The sequence below is a fragment of a genome, unplaced genomic scaffold (assembly GCF_019419815.1).
Source record: "Pyrus x bretschneideri cultivar Hongxiangsu unplaced genomic scaffold, Pyrus_bretschneideri_v1 Contig5, whole genome shotgun sequence".
NCBI lineage: Eukaryota > Viridiplantae > Streptophyta > Magnoliopsida > Rosales > Rosaceae > Pyrus > Pyrus x bretschneideri.
Genome location: NW_025999787.1, coordinates 12,400,372 through 12,414,143, shown reverse-complemented (window position 1 = coordinate 12,414,143; position 13,772 = coordinate 12,400,372). Strand labels below are relative to the sequence as shown.

Sequence of the window (13,772 nt, the reverse complement as noted above, 5' to 3'; positions counted from 1 at the left end):
TTTCTTGAACTTTTCAATAATTTTCCTAATTTTTAAATCAAATAATATGATTGTTGACAATTAAATTATTAATTATGTATAAATTAATCTAATTATTTTTCATTAATAAAATATAATTTGATTTGTAAATTTAATTTAAAATTTTGTTCTGTTTAATATAATTTATGTCAACAATAGTTGGACCAATTACTTTATAAAGCAAAGCCCATCTTTTTAACAAAGTCACTTTATATATATTTTTTTATTTTTTTTATAAATATAAATTATTTTCTTTTCAATTTGCTTAATTCAATGGTTATCAATGTACTCCAACTGGTGTCTCTGAAGGCCATTTTAATGTTTGTTGTTGTTGTTGTTTAATGAGCTTAGAAGTATTTGGTGGCTCAAAATGAATTGATTTAATTTCAATCTAATTGGACCAATGGTCTAGCTATTGTCTTTTAAACTTATAAAATATTGAAGAAATATTTTTTAATTTTATGTTTATGCTTTGCCAACTCCTTATTTTGGTTTTCTATGTTCCAAATTCATTAATTAAAGTTCTCCTCCTTCATCTTTTATATTTATGCAAACGATTCCTTATATTTATGCAACTAATTCAAGAGCAAGGACAACATTGATTACTAAAATAATATATGAAGGACGAAATTGATGAAGTTGAAATAGAGGTGGGCTTGAAAAACGAAAAGAAAAAAAAAACAAAACCATTCGTTGATTCGAAATTGAAAAAAAAATCAAACCAAGCGAAAACAAAGAAACTGGACTAAACTGAAAGTTATTGGTTCAGTTTTAACTTTAAAAATTTAGAAACCGAACTGAATTAGGTCTAAATTAATATTTTATATATTGATTTATCATGGGTATTTATTTTCCAAGCCCAATATTAATTTCAACACAAGTCGCACAAGCCTAACTTGGGGTGCAAAAAGTCTAAACGTCTTATTCTTAGGGAAACCTTAAAGTGTTTTATTCTTCATTTTATCTCTTTGATGTCTCTTTCCTTCTATCTCATCTTATTTCTCTTTTTTTCTTTACAACTCTTCCTCAATGAACTAAGGATGCATTTGTTGCACCGGATTGTCTCGAACTGGACTAGCTTCAGGGACTAAGCTGGACTAGCTTCAGGGACTAAGCTGGACTGGCTTAGACTAGACTAAGCTGGACTAACTTAGTGAAGCGTTTGGTGCAGCATCGGACTAAGAAGTTGGACTCTAATATTTTATTTTTAAATCTATATATACAATATTTTATCATTAATTTAATGTAATCTACCAATTTATTATTATTATTTTATCATTTGCCCTTTCGCTATAATCATCTTCTTCCATCATTTTTATCTCCGCACATTGCCTCCTTCCCCTTTCCATTTTTTCTGCCTTTTTCTCCCTCATTTTCTCAGTACCACTGTCTCCCTCCTCTCTATCTTTTTTGTCCCGTTTCACCCTCAGTCACTACTCTACTTTCCTCCCTCTTTTCCACACGCGATTGGAATTATCATCACAAGAGACTTGCCTCCCAAATTCTCAATTCCCCAAAAAAACCCCAACTCATCCCTTTCAAGCTTAGGATCGCCAATTCGAGTGGCGGCCATGGCGAATTTCCCGTTCAGCTCCTTCTTTCTCTTCCCTTTGTTTTTTTTTTTTTGTCCAAATCCGTCCCTCTCTTCCCTCCACTTCTTTTCCTTTCCAATCACTGGGTGGTAATCGGAACGGGGTTCTAAGAGTTTAAGTCGCGGGGCTTGCAGTCAGTGAAGAAGGCGGCCATGGCGAATTTCCCGTTCAGCTCCTTCTTTCTCTTCCCTTTGTTTTTTTTTTTGTCCAAATCCGTCCCTCTCTTCCCTCCACTTCTTTTCCTTTCCAATCACTGGGTGGTAATCGGAACAGGGTTCTAAGAGTTTAAGTCGCGGGGCTTGCAGTCAGTGAAGAAGGCTGCTTGCGACAGACAGGGAGAAGACAAGAGAGCAACGAGATCTAGTCCTGGCTAATACCATACTTTCGGTCGGGATTAGTTAGCGTTAGTCAGCGAGGCCCGGAGTCGAGGCAAGTCCAAGCTAGCGTCATTAAAGCTAAGCGTTTGTTGCGCCAAACACTGGACTACACTAGCTATTAGTCTAGTCCAATCCAGTGAGACCTAAGGATGTCAAACAAACACACCCTAAAGGGCGTCTCCTTCCTCCCATGATCTTAATTGCAAGGTCTTTGATTTTGCTTTGAATGAATGGTGACGAAGTCAGAGATTTATATGAATAGGGGTATCCTCAAACAACAAAGTCACCATTAAAACTCTCAAGAATTTATTGAACAAAACACTAACATATTAATCTATAAAGTTTTTCATACAACGTATTACATTATTCCTCAAATCGTTTTCATGTTTTGAAAGCGTTGCATAACAATATCATTACCAATACCATTATATAAAAATAATCATGTTATCATTCATCCATTGATCTCTAAATTAGAAAGCTAAATTCTAAATTGAAATGCCAAAAACAAATTAATGAAGTAACGTCGTATAAAATACCTTGTGGAGATAAAATTCTTGTGTTGAATTTTGATAATTGATTACTTGAACTCCAACTATCTATAATACTCCAAATTCAATTGAGTTTTGGTTGAATGAAAGGGGAGGAAAAATCTGGAGAAGTTGAGGACTTGAATTGCTTCGCCGTACATGGTGGGATGAGTTTTATGTGTATTAACGACCCATGGTTAGAAAATTAAGAAGGCACAATTAAATTAATTGTTAATTAAATTGTCATTAAGTAGGGCATTTGGGATCCAAAATGGTAGACTAGTTTAGTTGCCTACCAATTTTTTAATTGTAGTTTAATTAGGGCTCGTTATTGAGAATTGGAACGCAACCATGCATATTTTTTAAATGAGTAGGGGCATCTGCCCCCTAGGCATACACTAGCTCCATCCTTGATGGTGGGATTTTTAAAAAGTCTTTGAAAATCAATAGAAGTGGTCCCTGAGATTGTCCACCATCCATTATTTGGTCATTCTGTTAAAAACTCCGTTAAGTGTCCCGAAGCTCTTGCCCGGAAGTTTGGACAATTTTTAAAGCTTCGTAACTCAATTATACCCATTTGTAAGCCCAATGGTTGCTGGAGATAGCCGGAAAATAGCTTGAAAAGTGACTGGTCTGGGAGAAAACTGGAAAACTCGCCTGAAATTGGGTAAACTTTAAACGTTTATAACTTCTTCAATACTCAACGAAATCGAGGGATTCAAAAACGAAAATCATATTTCTCAACAAAACGAAAAGAATGGTACATTTCTTGATGGCTAACTCGCTGTAGTTTGACCGAAAAATGGCTAACTTGAGGACCAAGATAACCACTTTCGAGCCATTTTCAGGCCAAACCACGAGGAGTTATCCTTCAAGAAAGGTACCATTCTCTTCATCTCGTCGAGAAGTATGATTTTCATTTTTTAATCACTCCATTTCGTTGAGTATTGAAGAAGTTATGAACGTTTAAAGTTTACCCAGTTTTCGGCAAGTTTTCCAGTTTTTCCACGGACCAGTCACCTTTCAGGCTATTTTCCGGCCATCTTTGGCAACCATTGGGCTTCCAAATGAGTATAATTTTGTTCTACACTTTCCTATCTTCATTTTGATATATTATGGGTTGAATTTGGTTAAGAAACGATCGAGTTACGAAGCTTTGAAAATTGCCTAAACTTCCGGCCAAGAGCTTTGGGATACTTAACGGAGTTTTTAACGAAATGACCAAAATAATGGATGATGAACAATCTCAGAGACCATTTCTATTGATTTTCAATCTCGGGGATCAAAATGATATGTTATGCAAATCTCAATAACTATGTTGGATAAAAAGCTTTTTAAAAATTACAGGAAGTGATGCCCATAGAAATTCTTTGTAACCCAACTGGGCGGCTAGTTCTTGTGCGCTCTAGTTCTCTATCTGCAACTTTTCTCTCAACCCCTCTTCTTCACATTTATGTTTTCTTCTCTTGTTCGCACCATTCCAGAGTATATGCATGTGGGTGCTTGTTCCTTTTGGAAAATTAGATTGTACCCATATGGGGATTTGTTTGATTATACCCCCATAGATTAAGTTTTGGGTTTTGAAAAAAAATTGAATCGAATGAACTGAACCCACCTCTGCATATACTTGCAGTTTAATCAATTTTAAATGCGAAAATGGTAATCAGCCTCCAGGGAGTTTGAATATGATTTGACATGATCATAATGCATCAAAGTGTGTATTATTAAATATAACATATTTACTGTAAAAAGAACTTTGTTGCTGGTATAGTTTGGCTTGACTATGTTTATCGTACAATTTGAGAGTAATCGTTTTTTAACAAGCTCTGTTTTGTCACTGCTGATTACAGTTGATGCCCCATTGTCAAACATAAAAAATGGAAAATGCTACGAAGATCATGTTTTTTAGATAATATTTTGTAGACCATATGATGTGGTAGTAACGATTGGATACACTCATTAATGATTCGAACAAGGCTTATTTTTAGCTACACTATTTATAACTCGATTTTAATTATATTTTGCCATAAAAAACTCAAAAGTCGTCTCAATAAATTTCAAACTCGCTTTACATTGCCTTATATCGTTAATTTCATTACCTGAGTTTGATTTGGGAGCACTAGGCTAACCAATTTCTTTTTTATTATTTTCATCTCTTCAATTTCTTTTCAACTTAATATTTGTTTTATTATTGAATGTTAACACATAGTAAATATTTATAATCAAATTCATTGGCCCATGTGTTATAGTCTTTTTAGGTATTAAGTCTCATTTTAGGAAGCGGCTTTTGAATTTAAGGGAGGAGACTCCACAAGTTAAAAGTGAAATGAATTTTGAGTTTCAGAGAGCAAAGTTGTGACTTTTAAGTTAAAAGGGGGCAAAATGTGATCAAAATCGAGTTTCAGAGTATAATTAAAAAAATATCTTTGTTTTTACAAACGATATTATTTATAGTAAGAGGGTTGGGGGGAATGGGCTAGCCTTATAATAGGTGAGACATGATAATATGGTTTAAGTTTACTTTTAACGATAATGAAACATAAAATTTTTCACTTACAAATGATCATCGTAATACTAAATAATAATAACGGTTAAAAATAGATATTTAAACAAAGAATCTAACCATCAAGTAGAACTTGTATAATCTACAAAATGAACGGTCTCTTGCCTAACGAGGGAGCCCCACTCATCTACTCCCACTCATACTTTTAACGCCCCGCACCGTACCCTATCTACGCAGTCCACACCCCAAAAAACCCTAAATTCGAAAAAGTCTAATTGAGAGGAAGAGTGAGAGGAGAGGGAAAGAGAGATAGCCCGCCACCTTCCTCATCATCCACAGCCAAAGTCTCAAAAACCCTACCTGCAACTCTCGACTTCGCTGCAGCAATGGCCGAGTCGACTCAGCTACAGCAAGCTCAACTGGCGACGATTCTCGGTCCCGACCCGGCCCCTTTCCAAACCCTAATCTCCCACCTCATGTCCTCCGCCAATGAGCAGCGCTCCCAGGCCGAGCTCCTCTTCAATCTCTGCAAGCAGACCGATCCTGACTCCCTCTGCCTCAAACTCGCTCACCTCCTCCAGTTCTCTCCCGCTGCCGAGGCCCGAGCAATGTCTGCCATTCTCCTCCGCAAGCAGCTCACTCGCGACGACTCGTACCTCTGGCCCCGATTGAATCCGACAACCCAATCCTCGCTGAAAACGATTCTCCTGACCTGTATTCAGCAGGCGGACAACAAATCTATCTCCAAGAAGCTCTGCGATACAATTTCCGAGCTCGCCTCCGGAATCTTGCCCGACAACGGCTGGCCGAGCTCTTGCCGTTCATGTTCCAATGTGTCTCGTCCGATTCGCCCAAGCTTCAGGAATCGGCGTTTTTGATATTTGCTCAGTTATCGCAGTACATCGGCGAGACCATGGTGCCGCACATAAAGGAGTTGCACGCCGTGTTCTTGCATAGCCTGGGGAACTCGCCGAACCCCGACGTTAAAATCGCAGCTTTGAACGCCGTCATCAATTTCATCCAGTGTTTGACAAGCTCTGCCGAAAGGGATAGGTTTCAGGACCTGTTGCCGGCGATGATGAAGACGTTGATGGAGTCTTTGAACAACGGGAACGAGGCCACAGCACAGGACGCTCTTGAATTGTTGATTGAATTGGCAGGGACCGAGCCCAGGTTCCTCAGGCGGCAGATTGTGGAGGTTGTCGGGGCAATGTTACAGATTGCCGAGGCTGACACCTTGGAAGAAGCTACCCGGCACTTGGCAATTGAGTTCGTAATCACCCTTGCTGAGGCCAGGGAACGTGCTCCAGGGATGATGAGAAAATTACCACAGTTTATAAGCCGATTGTTTGCCATTTTGATGAGGATGCTTCTGGATATTGAGGACGAAGCCTCATGGCATACAGCCGAGAGTGAAGATGAGGATGCGGGTGAGACTGGTAATTACAGTGTTGGGCAGGAGTGTTTGGATAGGCTTGCCATATCCCTGGGTGGGAATACCATTGTTCCCGTGGCATCCGAGCAGTTGCCTGCTTATTTGGCTGCCCCTGAGTGGCAGAAGCACCATGCTGCATTGATTGCTCTCGCTCAAATTGCAGAGGGTTGTGGCAAGGTAGTAATTGTTATTCATTATTCATGAGTAGTTTTTCCAGGTTAACTAAATGTTGGTTAGTCACACTATTATAGGATATTTTGTTGTCCAAACATTTCAGATGTTTTTCTGTTGAAGTGGTAGAATCTGCTAAAAGTACACCTTGATTGTCGATGGGTATTGTCACATTCACACTTGACACATCTAAACGAAATTTTTTAACAACAACAAAGCCTTATCCTACTAAGTGGGGTCGACTGTATGGATCCTAGAACGCCACTGAGCTTAGTTTTACGCTGAGTTTTCCATTAGCGCCGAGTCTTTGTTTACCTTATTGTTAATCTGTTGTTTGGTGTTTCAGGTAATGACAAAAAATTTGGAGCAAGTGGTGGCAATGGTCTTGAACTCATTTCAAGATCCACATCCTCGTGTAAGGTGGGCAGCAATTAATGCAATTGGGCAGCTGTCTACAGATTTGGGTCCAGATCTGCAAGTTCAATATCACCAAAGGGTACTCCCGGCATTGGCTGCAGCTATGGATGATTATCAGAATCCCCGCGTTCAGGTTAGTTGCTGATTGTGTTTTTGGGTTCTCTTTCTGATTAATTGAATTGGTGAATGATTTGGTTTTTGCCATGCTAGTGTCATCTTTAAGCTACTATAACTACACTATTTACCAAAAAAAGGTACGGTTCATGTTGACCTTGTCACCACAAGACAAATATTGAGAGACAGTTTCTCTTCTTAATGCTTTACGAGTTGTGCACTGTAGAGCATTACGGTATGTATGAAGTTGCTTAAATCAATAATCTAATTAGATAGTTCATTTGATTGACGTTTACTTGAGGAGTCATTTATGCTGGAAGTAAAAAAAAAAAATAGGCTTTAGTTTTGTGAGCACATTTTATCACAGTAGGAAACAATTTGTTATGTGCTTTAGTTTTGTGAGTTTGAGTTGCTTTATGTATTGAATTTGTAATAAGCGGTGATTGCTCTGGATGATAATATGACATGCCCTTTTTATTAGCTCATTATCTGGACCATGTTATTGCATGTGCTTGATTATCTATTCATTTGCGTCCTCTTTGTAATTTGATATCTGCAGGCACATGCTGCTTCAGCATTGCTCAACTTCAGTGAGAATTGTACTCCGGATATTTTGACGCCTTATTTGGATGGGGTAGTGAGCAAATTGCTTGTACTTTTACAGGTATGTGCTTCTAAAGAAAATAACATATTCATCTAATAAAAACACTTGCATAATAATAATCTTGTTGAACTAGTATTAATTTACGTGCTTCTAAATATTTATGTCTCATGCAGAATGGGAAACAAATGGTGCAAGAGGGAGCCCTTACTGCTTTGGCATCTGTTGCAGATTCATCTCAGGTATTGTTTCTATGTAATGTATTACCTCTTGTTTAATGTTTTTTAATAGATGACTAAGTTTGATGGTAATGGGATTTGTAGGAGCATTTCCAAAAATACTATGACGCGGTTATACCTTACCTGAAAGCTATCTTGGTGAATGCAACTGATAAGTCTAACCGCATGCTTCGTGCCAAATCCATGGAGTGCATTAGCTTGGTTGGAATGGCTGTTGGAAAGGATAAGTTTAGGGATGATGCGAAGCAGGTAAGACATTATATCTTTGAATCCATTTTTCACTGTATCAGAGCATCCTTGTTTTTGAGTTTGTATTGAAATAATTATCTTGCATACCACTGGTTATGGAATGGGTGGAACAGTCTGGATGCTTTGAAGCTTTGTTTTTTTAATTTATTTCGTAACCTCCCCCTCACGTCCCAATAGAAATTTGATTTCATTGGAATTGTAACTTTTCCTTTTTCTTGTGCACTCTACAGTTTTATATTTTTAAGCTCTTTTATGTTATGGGAATGGTAAATTGAGTCTTCAAGCTGTCAAAGTTCTGCTACCATTTTACTTAATCTAAGATAAGAAACCTGTTTGGAATATGCTGACAATTTCTTGTGTTATGTGTTTGAACTTTTAACTTAGCTAATTATATAGACACGTAAACTGATCGTACCATTATTCTTGAAGGTCATGGAAGTGCTGATGGCTTTACAAGGATCTGGAATGGAGGCAGATGATCCAACGACAAGTTACATGCTACAAGTATGTTCTTATTTCTTAAATTGCACAAACATTACTATACTTTCAACCTGGTATTTTCCATAAGAATTGATCTACAATGGTGTAGGCATGGGCAAGACTCTGCAAGTGCTTAGGACAAGATTTCCTCCCCTACATGAGTGTTGTAATGCCTCCTTTACTTCACTCCGCTCAACTTAAGCCAGATGTAACCATTACATCTGCTGATGACAATAGTGATATTGATGATTCTGATGATGAAAGGTAGAATATTTTTCAATTTTTTTCATGCAAGTTCAATACCAACAGCCATGTATAATGTATGTGAATGTGGTATTATTAGCTATTTCTTGCTATCCTTCCTAAAGGTTGTTATAAATGCATCTGGATTTTTGTTGGTTCATATTCACTTTTACCACATTACACCATTATCTACATGCCGCAAAATGGATAAACATAATGGCTTTGACATCCATAAATGATGTTTCTCTTCTTGAACCTTTGGACGATTATCTGCGTAATGTACCAATTTAGCAATTTAAAGATTGCAAGTTGTAGTTAGTGTAATTGAATGCAGAAGATATTTACATGTCGCAGTAGGGTTATTATGCTGCTCTTTAGTAGCTGTTTCTCTTAATGTTGCTTTTCCGTTGCAGTATTGAAACAATTACTCTTGGGGATAAGAGGATTGGAATCAAGACTAGTGTCCTGGAGGAAAAAGCTACTGCTTGCAATATGCTTTGTTGCTATGCTGACGAGTTGAAAGAAGGGTTCTTTCCTTGGATTGATCAGGTTTGTCATAGTGTATCCTAATTATTTTTCTTACCCGGCTTCCTATGAACGGTACTTAAAAATGTAATGTTTGTGCAGGTTGCCCCAACTTTGGTTCCACTTCTTAAATTTTATTTTCATGATGAAGTTAGGAAGGCAGCTGTTTCAGGTATTTTTTTGTTTTGATAGTAAACGTTTTTATTTGGGTTTTCCCCTTCTGATAAAGATGTAGTTGGAGGTTTGATAAAGAAAGATCTATTTTTTGTCTGTAGCGATGCCGGAGCTGCTGCTTTCTGCAAAATTAGCCATAGAGAAGGGGCAAGCTCAAGGTCGTAATGAAACCTATATAAAGCAATTGTCTGACTACATTGTTCCAGCTCTGGTGGAAGCATTACACAAGGTTGTTTATTATTTGTCAATTAAGCCTCCTCGATCAGGGTGTAATGATATGATGTTTCTCTGAAGTATGAGAGTTCAATTTGTGTGCAGGAACCTGATACAGAAATATGTGCAAGTATTTTGGATGCACTAAATGAATGTTTACAGGTATGCCATATTTTGAAGAAATTTATTAAATTTCCTTCGAGACCTGGTTTAACTTGTGGTACTTATTCTGCACAAGTTCAGCTTTGTGGTGATGGGAATTGCTAAACCCGATTTGGGTGCCTTGCGCGGCGCACCAAAGTGCTTTACACTTCTGACCTGGGATCGAGCCTGCCTCCTTAGAGTGTGCGGTGTCTCTCCCATTGGAATGGTTGGTAAGCTAGAGCTTATGCTTTGGTACCGTCCAGCAAGAGTCGCCCTATCGGGTGAGCTTTACTGGTCTCTCGGAGAGGTACCCAATCCTCGGAAGATCCGGGATGAAACCAGCGAATTCTCGCAATTGTGGGAAACTCGGGATAAATGTTGCCTCATATCTTGCTGGGCACCAGTAGTCTGTGTATCTTGAATGCAATTTGATACTGGATGCTATTGGATACTCGAGTTACCCTGTTTTTCTGCTTTTTATTTCAACCGTTTGCAGAAGAAAAAACTGCAGTAACTATAAGAATAATAGTTTATCATTATATCTTAATTAGTATTAAACTTTGAATTGAAGACAGTTACTGCACCATAATACTAATTGTTATGTAGTTGCTACTCTACTGTCTAAAAAAAGTTCTATTTGAGTTTGTTCATACTTTGCTTAGTTCGAAATTCAATAACTTTATTTTGGCATTTCCATCTTTATCATTGCTTGAATAAGACACCATTCATGCATTCTCTGCATCTTTTGTTTCAGATATCTGGACCACTTTTAGATGAAAACCAGGTCAGATCCATTGTAGAGGAGATAAAGCAGGTGATTACTGCCAGTTCAAGTAGAAAAAGAGAGAGAGCAGAAAGGACCAAAGCAGAAGACTTTGACGATGAGGAAAAAGAGCTAATTAAAGAGGAAAATGAACAGGAGGAAGAAGTTTTTGATCAAGTAAGTTTTCTCAAATACAATCTTTAAGTAGCCCATCAATACTATTGCTGATGTTTTCATGATTTTCTTTAACACCTTGTTCTTATTCCAGGTGGGGGAAATCTTAGGAACTCTGATTAAAACATTTAAAGCCTCTTTCTTACCTTTCTTTGATGAGCTATCATCGTATCTAACACCTATGTGGGTGAGTTTTATCTCAAGGGAGCTTCCCGCTTTAAGATTTCAACTTATTTGTTTATATTTGCTTAGTATCATTCCCTCTGATTGTCATTTTGAGGAACCAGAATGTTCATTTGAAAATCTTATTATTTATGTTCTATTGTGCCGATCTTTATTTTCGAGTTAGTTTCTTTGTTTAAATTATAATAGTGGGTCCAAACCAACAGGCCAAGGATAAAACACCTGAAGAGAGAAGGATCGCAATATGCATCTTTGATGATGTTGCGGAGCAGTGCCGTGAAGCAGCTTTAAAGTAAGTTTGTTCTATTAGAAATGTTTGGGCTGAACTACGTCATATTATTGTGAACTCATCTTTTGTTCTGATGTTGTTGGATCAGATATTATGACACATTTCTTCCTTTTCTATTGGAGGCCTGTAATGACGATAACCCTGATGTTCGACAGGTCTGATCTTACCAATCTATTTTAATATGTATAAGGGTACTTTTTTCTGTAAGTTGTATGTGATTCTTTTTGTTTTTCTTTCCTTTTCAGGCAGCTCTATATGGACTTGGTGTCTGTTCAGAGTTTGGCGGAATAGTAATTAAACCTCTTGTTGGTGGTGAGTCTGCTTGTATGTTTTACATAGTTGGAATATTTCTGATTGCTTATTGTAACACTTTCTGATGGCTTTATCCAGAGGCTCTTTCGAGGCTAAATGCTGTGATTCAGCATCCTAATGCCCTGCAAGCTGAAAATGTGATGGCATATGATAATGCTGTTTCTGCTTTAGGAAAAATATGTCAATTTCATCGTGACAGTATTGATGCAGCTCAGGTACTTTATTTTTGTTGTGACATCTGAAATTCATTTGTTCTGTTGCCACTGTATGCAGTGTGTGCACTATACAGTGTTTTCTGAATATTTTTTGTAGCACAACACTAATGCTTTGTTGTAACTTTTATTCAAGATTTATTGACATATTTCTTTTATTGGCTGCAACTTTTTTATTTCTTCGCTTTATGGTTTGTCAACTTTCTGTCATTTGGCAGGTAATTCCTGCATGGTTGAACTGTTTACCAATTAAAGGTGACTTGATTGAAGCCAAAGTAGTTCATGACCAACTTTGTTCTATGGTGGAAAGGTAGAGCTTTGTCTGTCTTTTACTTTGTGCCTAATCCTGTTACTTTTCGCCTTTTCATGCAATTAATGTTTAGAACACCGTGACCGATGAAATTTATAGAGGTGCACCTTTGTAATCCATCTGCAGGTCTGACAGAGAACTTTTGGGTCTCAACAATCAGTTTCTTCCTAAAATTGTTGCCGTGTTTGCTGAGGTTTGTGATCCATAAAATGATTTAGCACTTTTATACCAAGTATTTTACACACTTAGAAAATCATGATATGTGATATTCTCTTTTCCTCAATGACACATATCTCATTAACTGATAAAAGTACAAGTATTATCTACATTCAATTGCCTAATTTGCTTTGTTGTACTGGTCTTGCTGATAGCTGTAAACTTTTTTCACGATGATATTGCCCCTTGCTGATTTTGTTTGTAATACATATTCAAGAGTGCGAGAATATTTACTTTGAAGGGTATGATTGTTCTCCTCGTAGGTTCTATGCGCGGGTAAGGATTTAGCAACAGAACAAACTGTAAGCAGAATGATTAATCTATTAAGGCAGCTTCAGCAGACTTTGCCGCCAGCTACATTGGCCTCAACATGGTCCTCCTTGCAACCTCAGCAACAGCTTGCACTGCAATCTATCCTCTCCTCATAAGTATCGTGGCTTGGATTGTGCATATTTCTGCTTTCGGATACAGAGATCTGTCTTGTGTGGTAATTTGTGTCACCAATTCTTTTCCTTGAGATGGTTCCCGGCAGTTGGTTTTGCAAAGTGTGGGTGTCATCATTGCGATTTGATTGTCTACTCCTTTTGGTAAAGATGGGTTATATGCAAGTGTCAATTGTGGGGGCTCTTTTTGTGGGTGGCTGAGGTTCGTGAGGGTTGTTGGTCGACAAATTTGTGTACCAGTTTTGGTCTCGTTTGCATGTTTGGTGTATTCTATGTCTACATTTTATGTTGTGGGAGTCTGTTGCTAGTGGTTGATTCTTTCATTCTGTTTGAAATTTTGATCCCAAAGGGCAATAAATTGGCTTTATGGTTTTTACGACTGTAGATGCTCGTGTTGTGTTGTGTTGTGTTGGATTGAGCTTCGGCATCTCTCACATTTTTCGTCTTTTCATTACGTTGACGCGTAATCGCTTCAAGCAACCGTGGAAAGAGTGTTTGGGCCGTTTCTGTTCAAATTCGTACAAATAAATGTCCAGGAGTATCGGGTTATAATTTAGGGCCTACATTCAATGTCATTACTTGAAAATTGGGATCACGAACAAAGTTAGACTAGACTTGTAGCTCGTTTGGATGTGTTTTTAAAATAACTGAAAGTGTTTTTGGTAAAAATATTTTTGGAACCAATCTTTAGTAAAAATGAAAGTAAATCCTAGAAATGCTTTTGGAAAAGCACTTAAAAGTGTTTTATGGAAGAAGCCTATAATTGGTGTTTCTTGCAAAAATTACTTAAAATGCTTTTGGAACCTAAAAATATTTTCTCTAAAAGTGCTTTCAGCTATTTTAAAAAC

The 13,772-nt window shown here is 37.5% G+C and overlaps 1 protein-coding gene across 1 annotated transcript; it reads left to right on the top strand.

Annotated features, from left to right (window-relative positions):
• The first annotated feature begins 5,341 nt into the window (after positions 1–5,341).
• LOC103964618 (importin-5) lies at positions 5,342–13,308 on the top strand. Its single transcript, XM_009377561.2, is given in 21 exon segments — positions 5,342–5,824; positions 5,827–6,629; positions 6,970–7,173; positions 7,714–7,818; positions 7,932–7,997; positions 8,079–8,243; positions 8,673–8,747; positions 8,833–8,987; positions 9,380–9,515; positions 9,594–9,663; positions 9,767–9,894; positions 9,984–10,040; positions 10,777–10,962; positions 11,054–11,146; positions 11,349–11,434; positions 11,520–11,586; positions 11,677–11,743; positions 11,822–11,958; positions 12,174–12,265; positions 12,392–12,458; positions 12,745–13,308. Coding segments are annotated over 21 exon segments (3,345 nt in total). The 5' UTR covers positions 5,342–5,403; the 3' UTR covers positions 12,910–13,308.
• Positions 13,309–13,772: the final 464 nt, after the last annotated feature.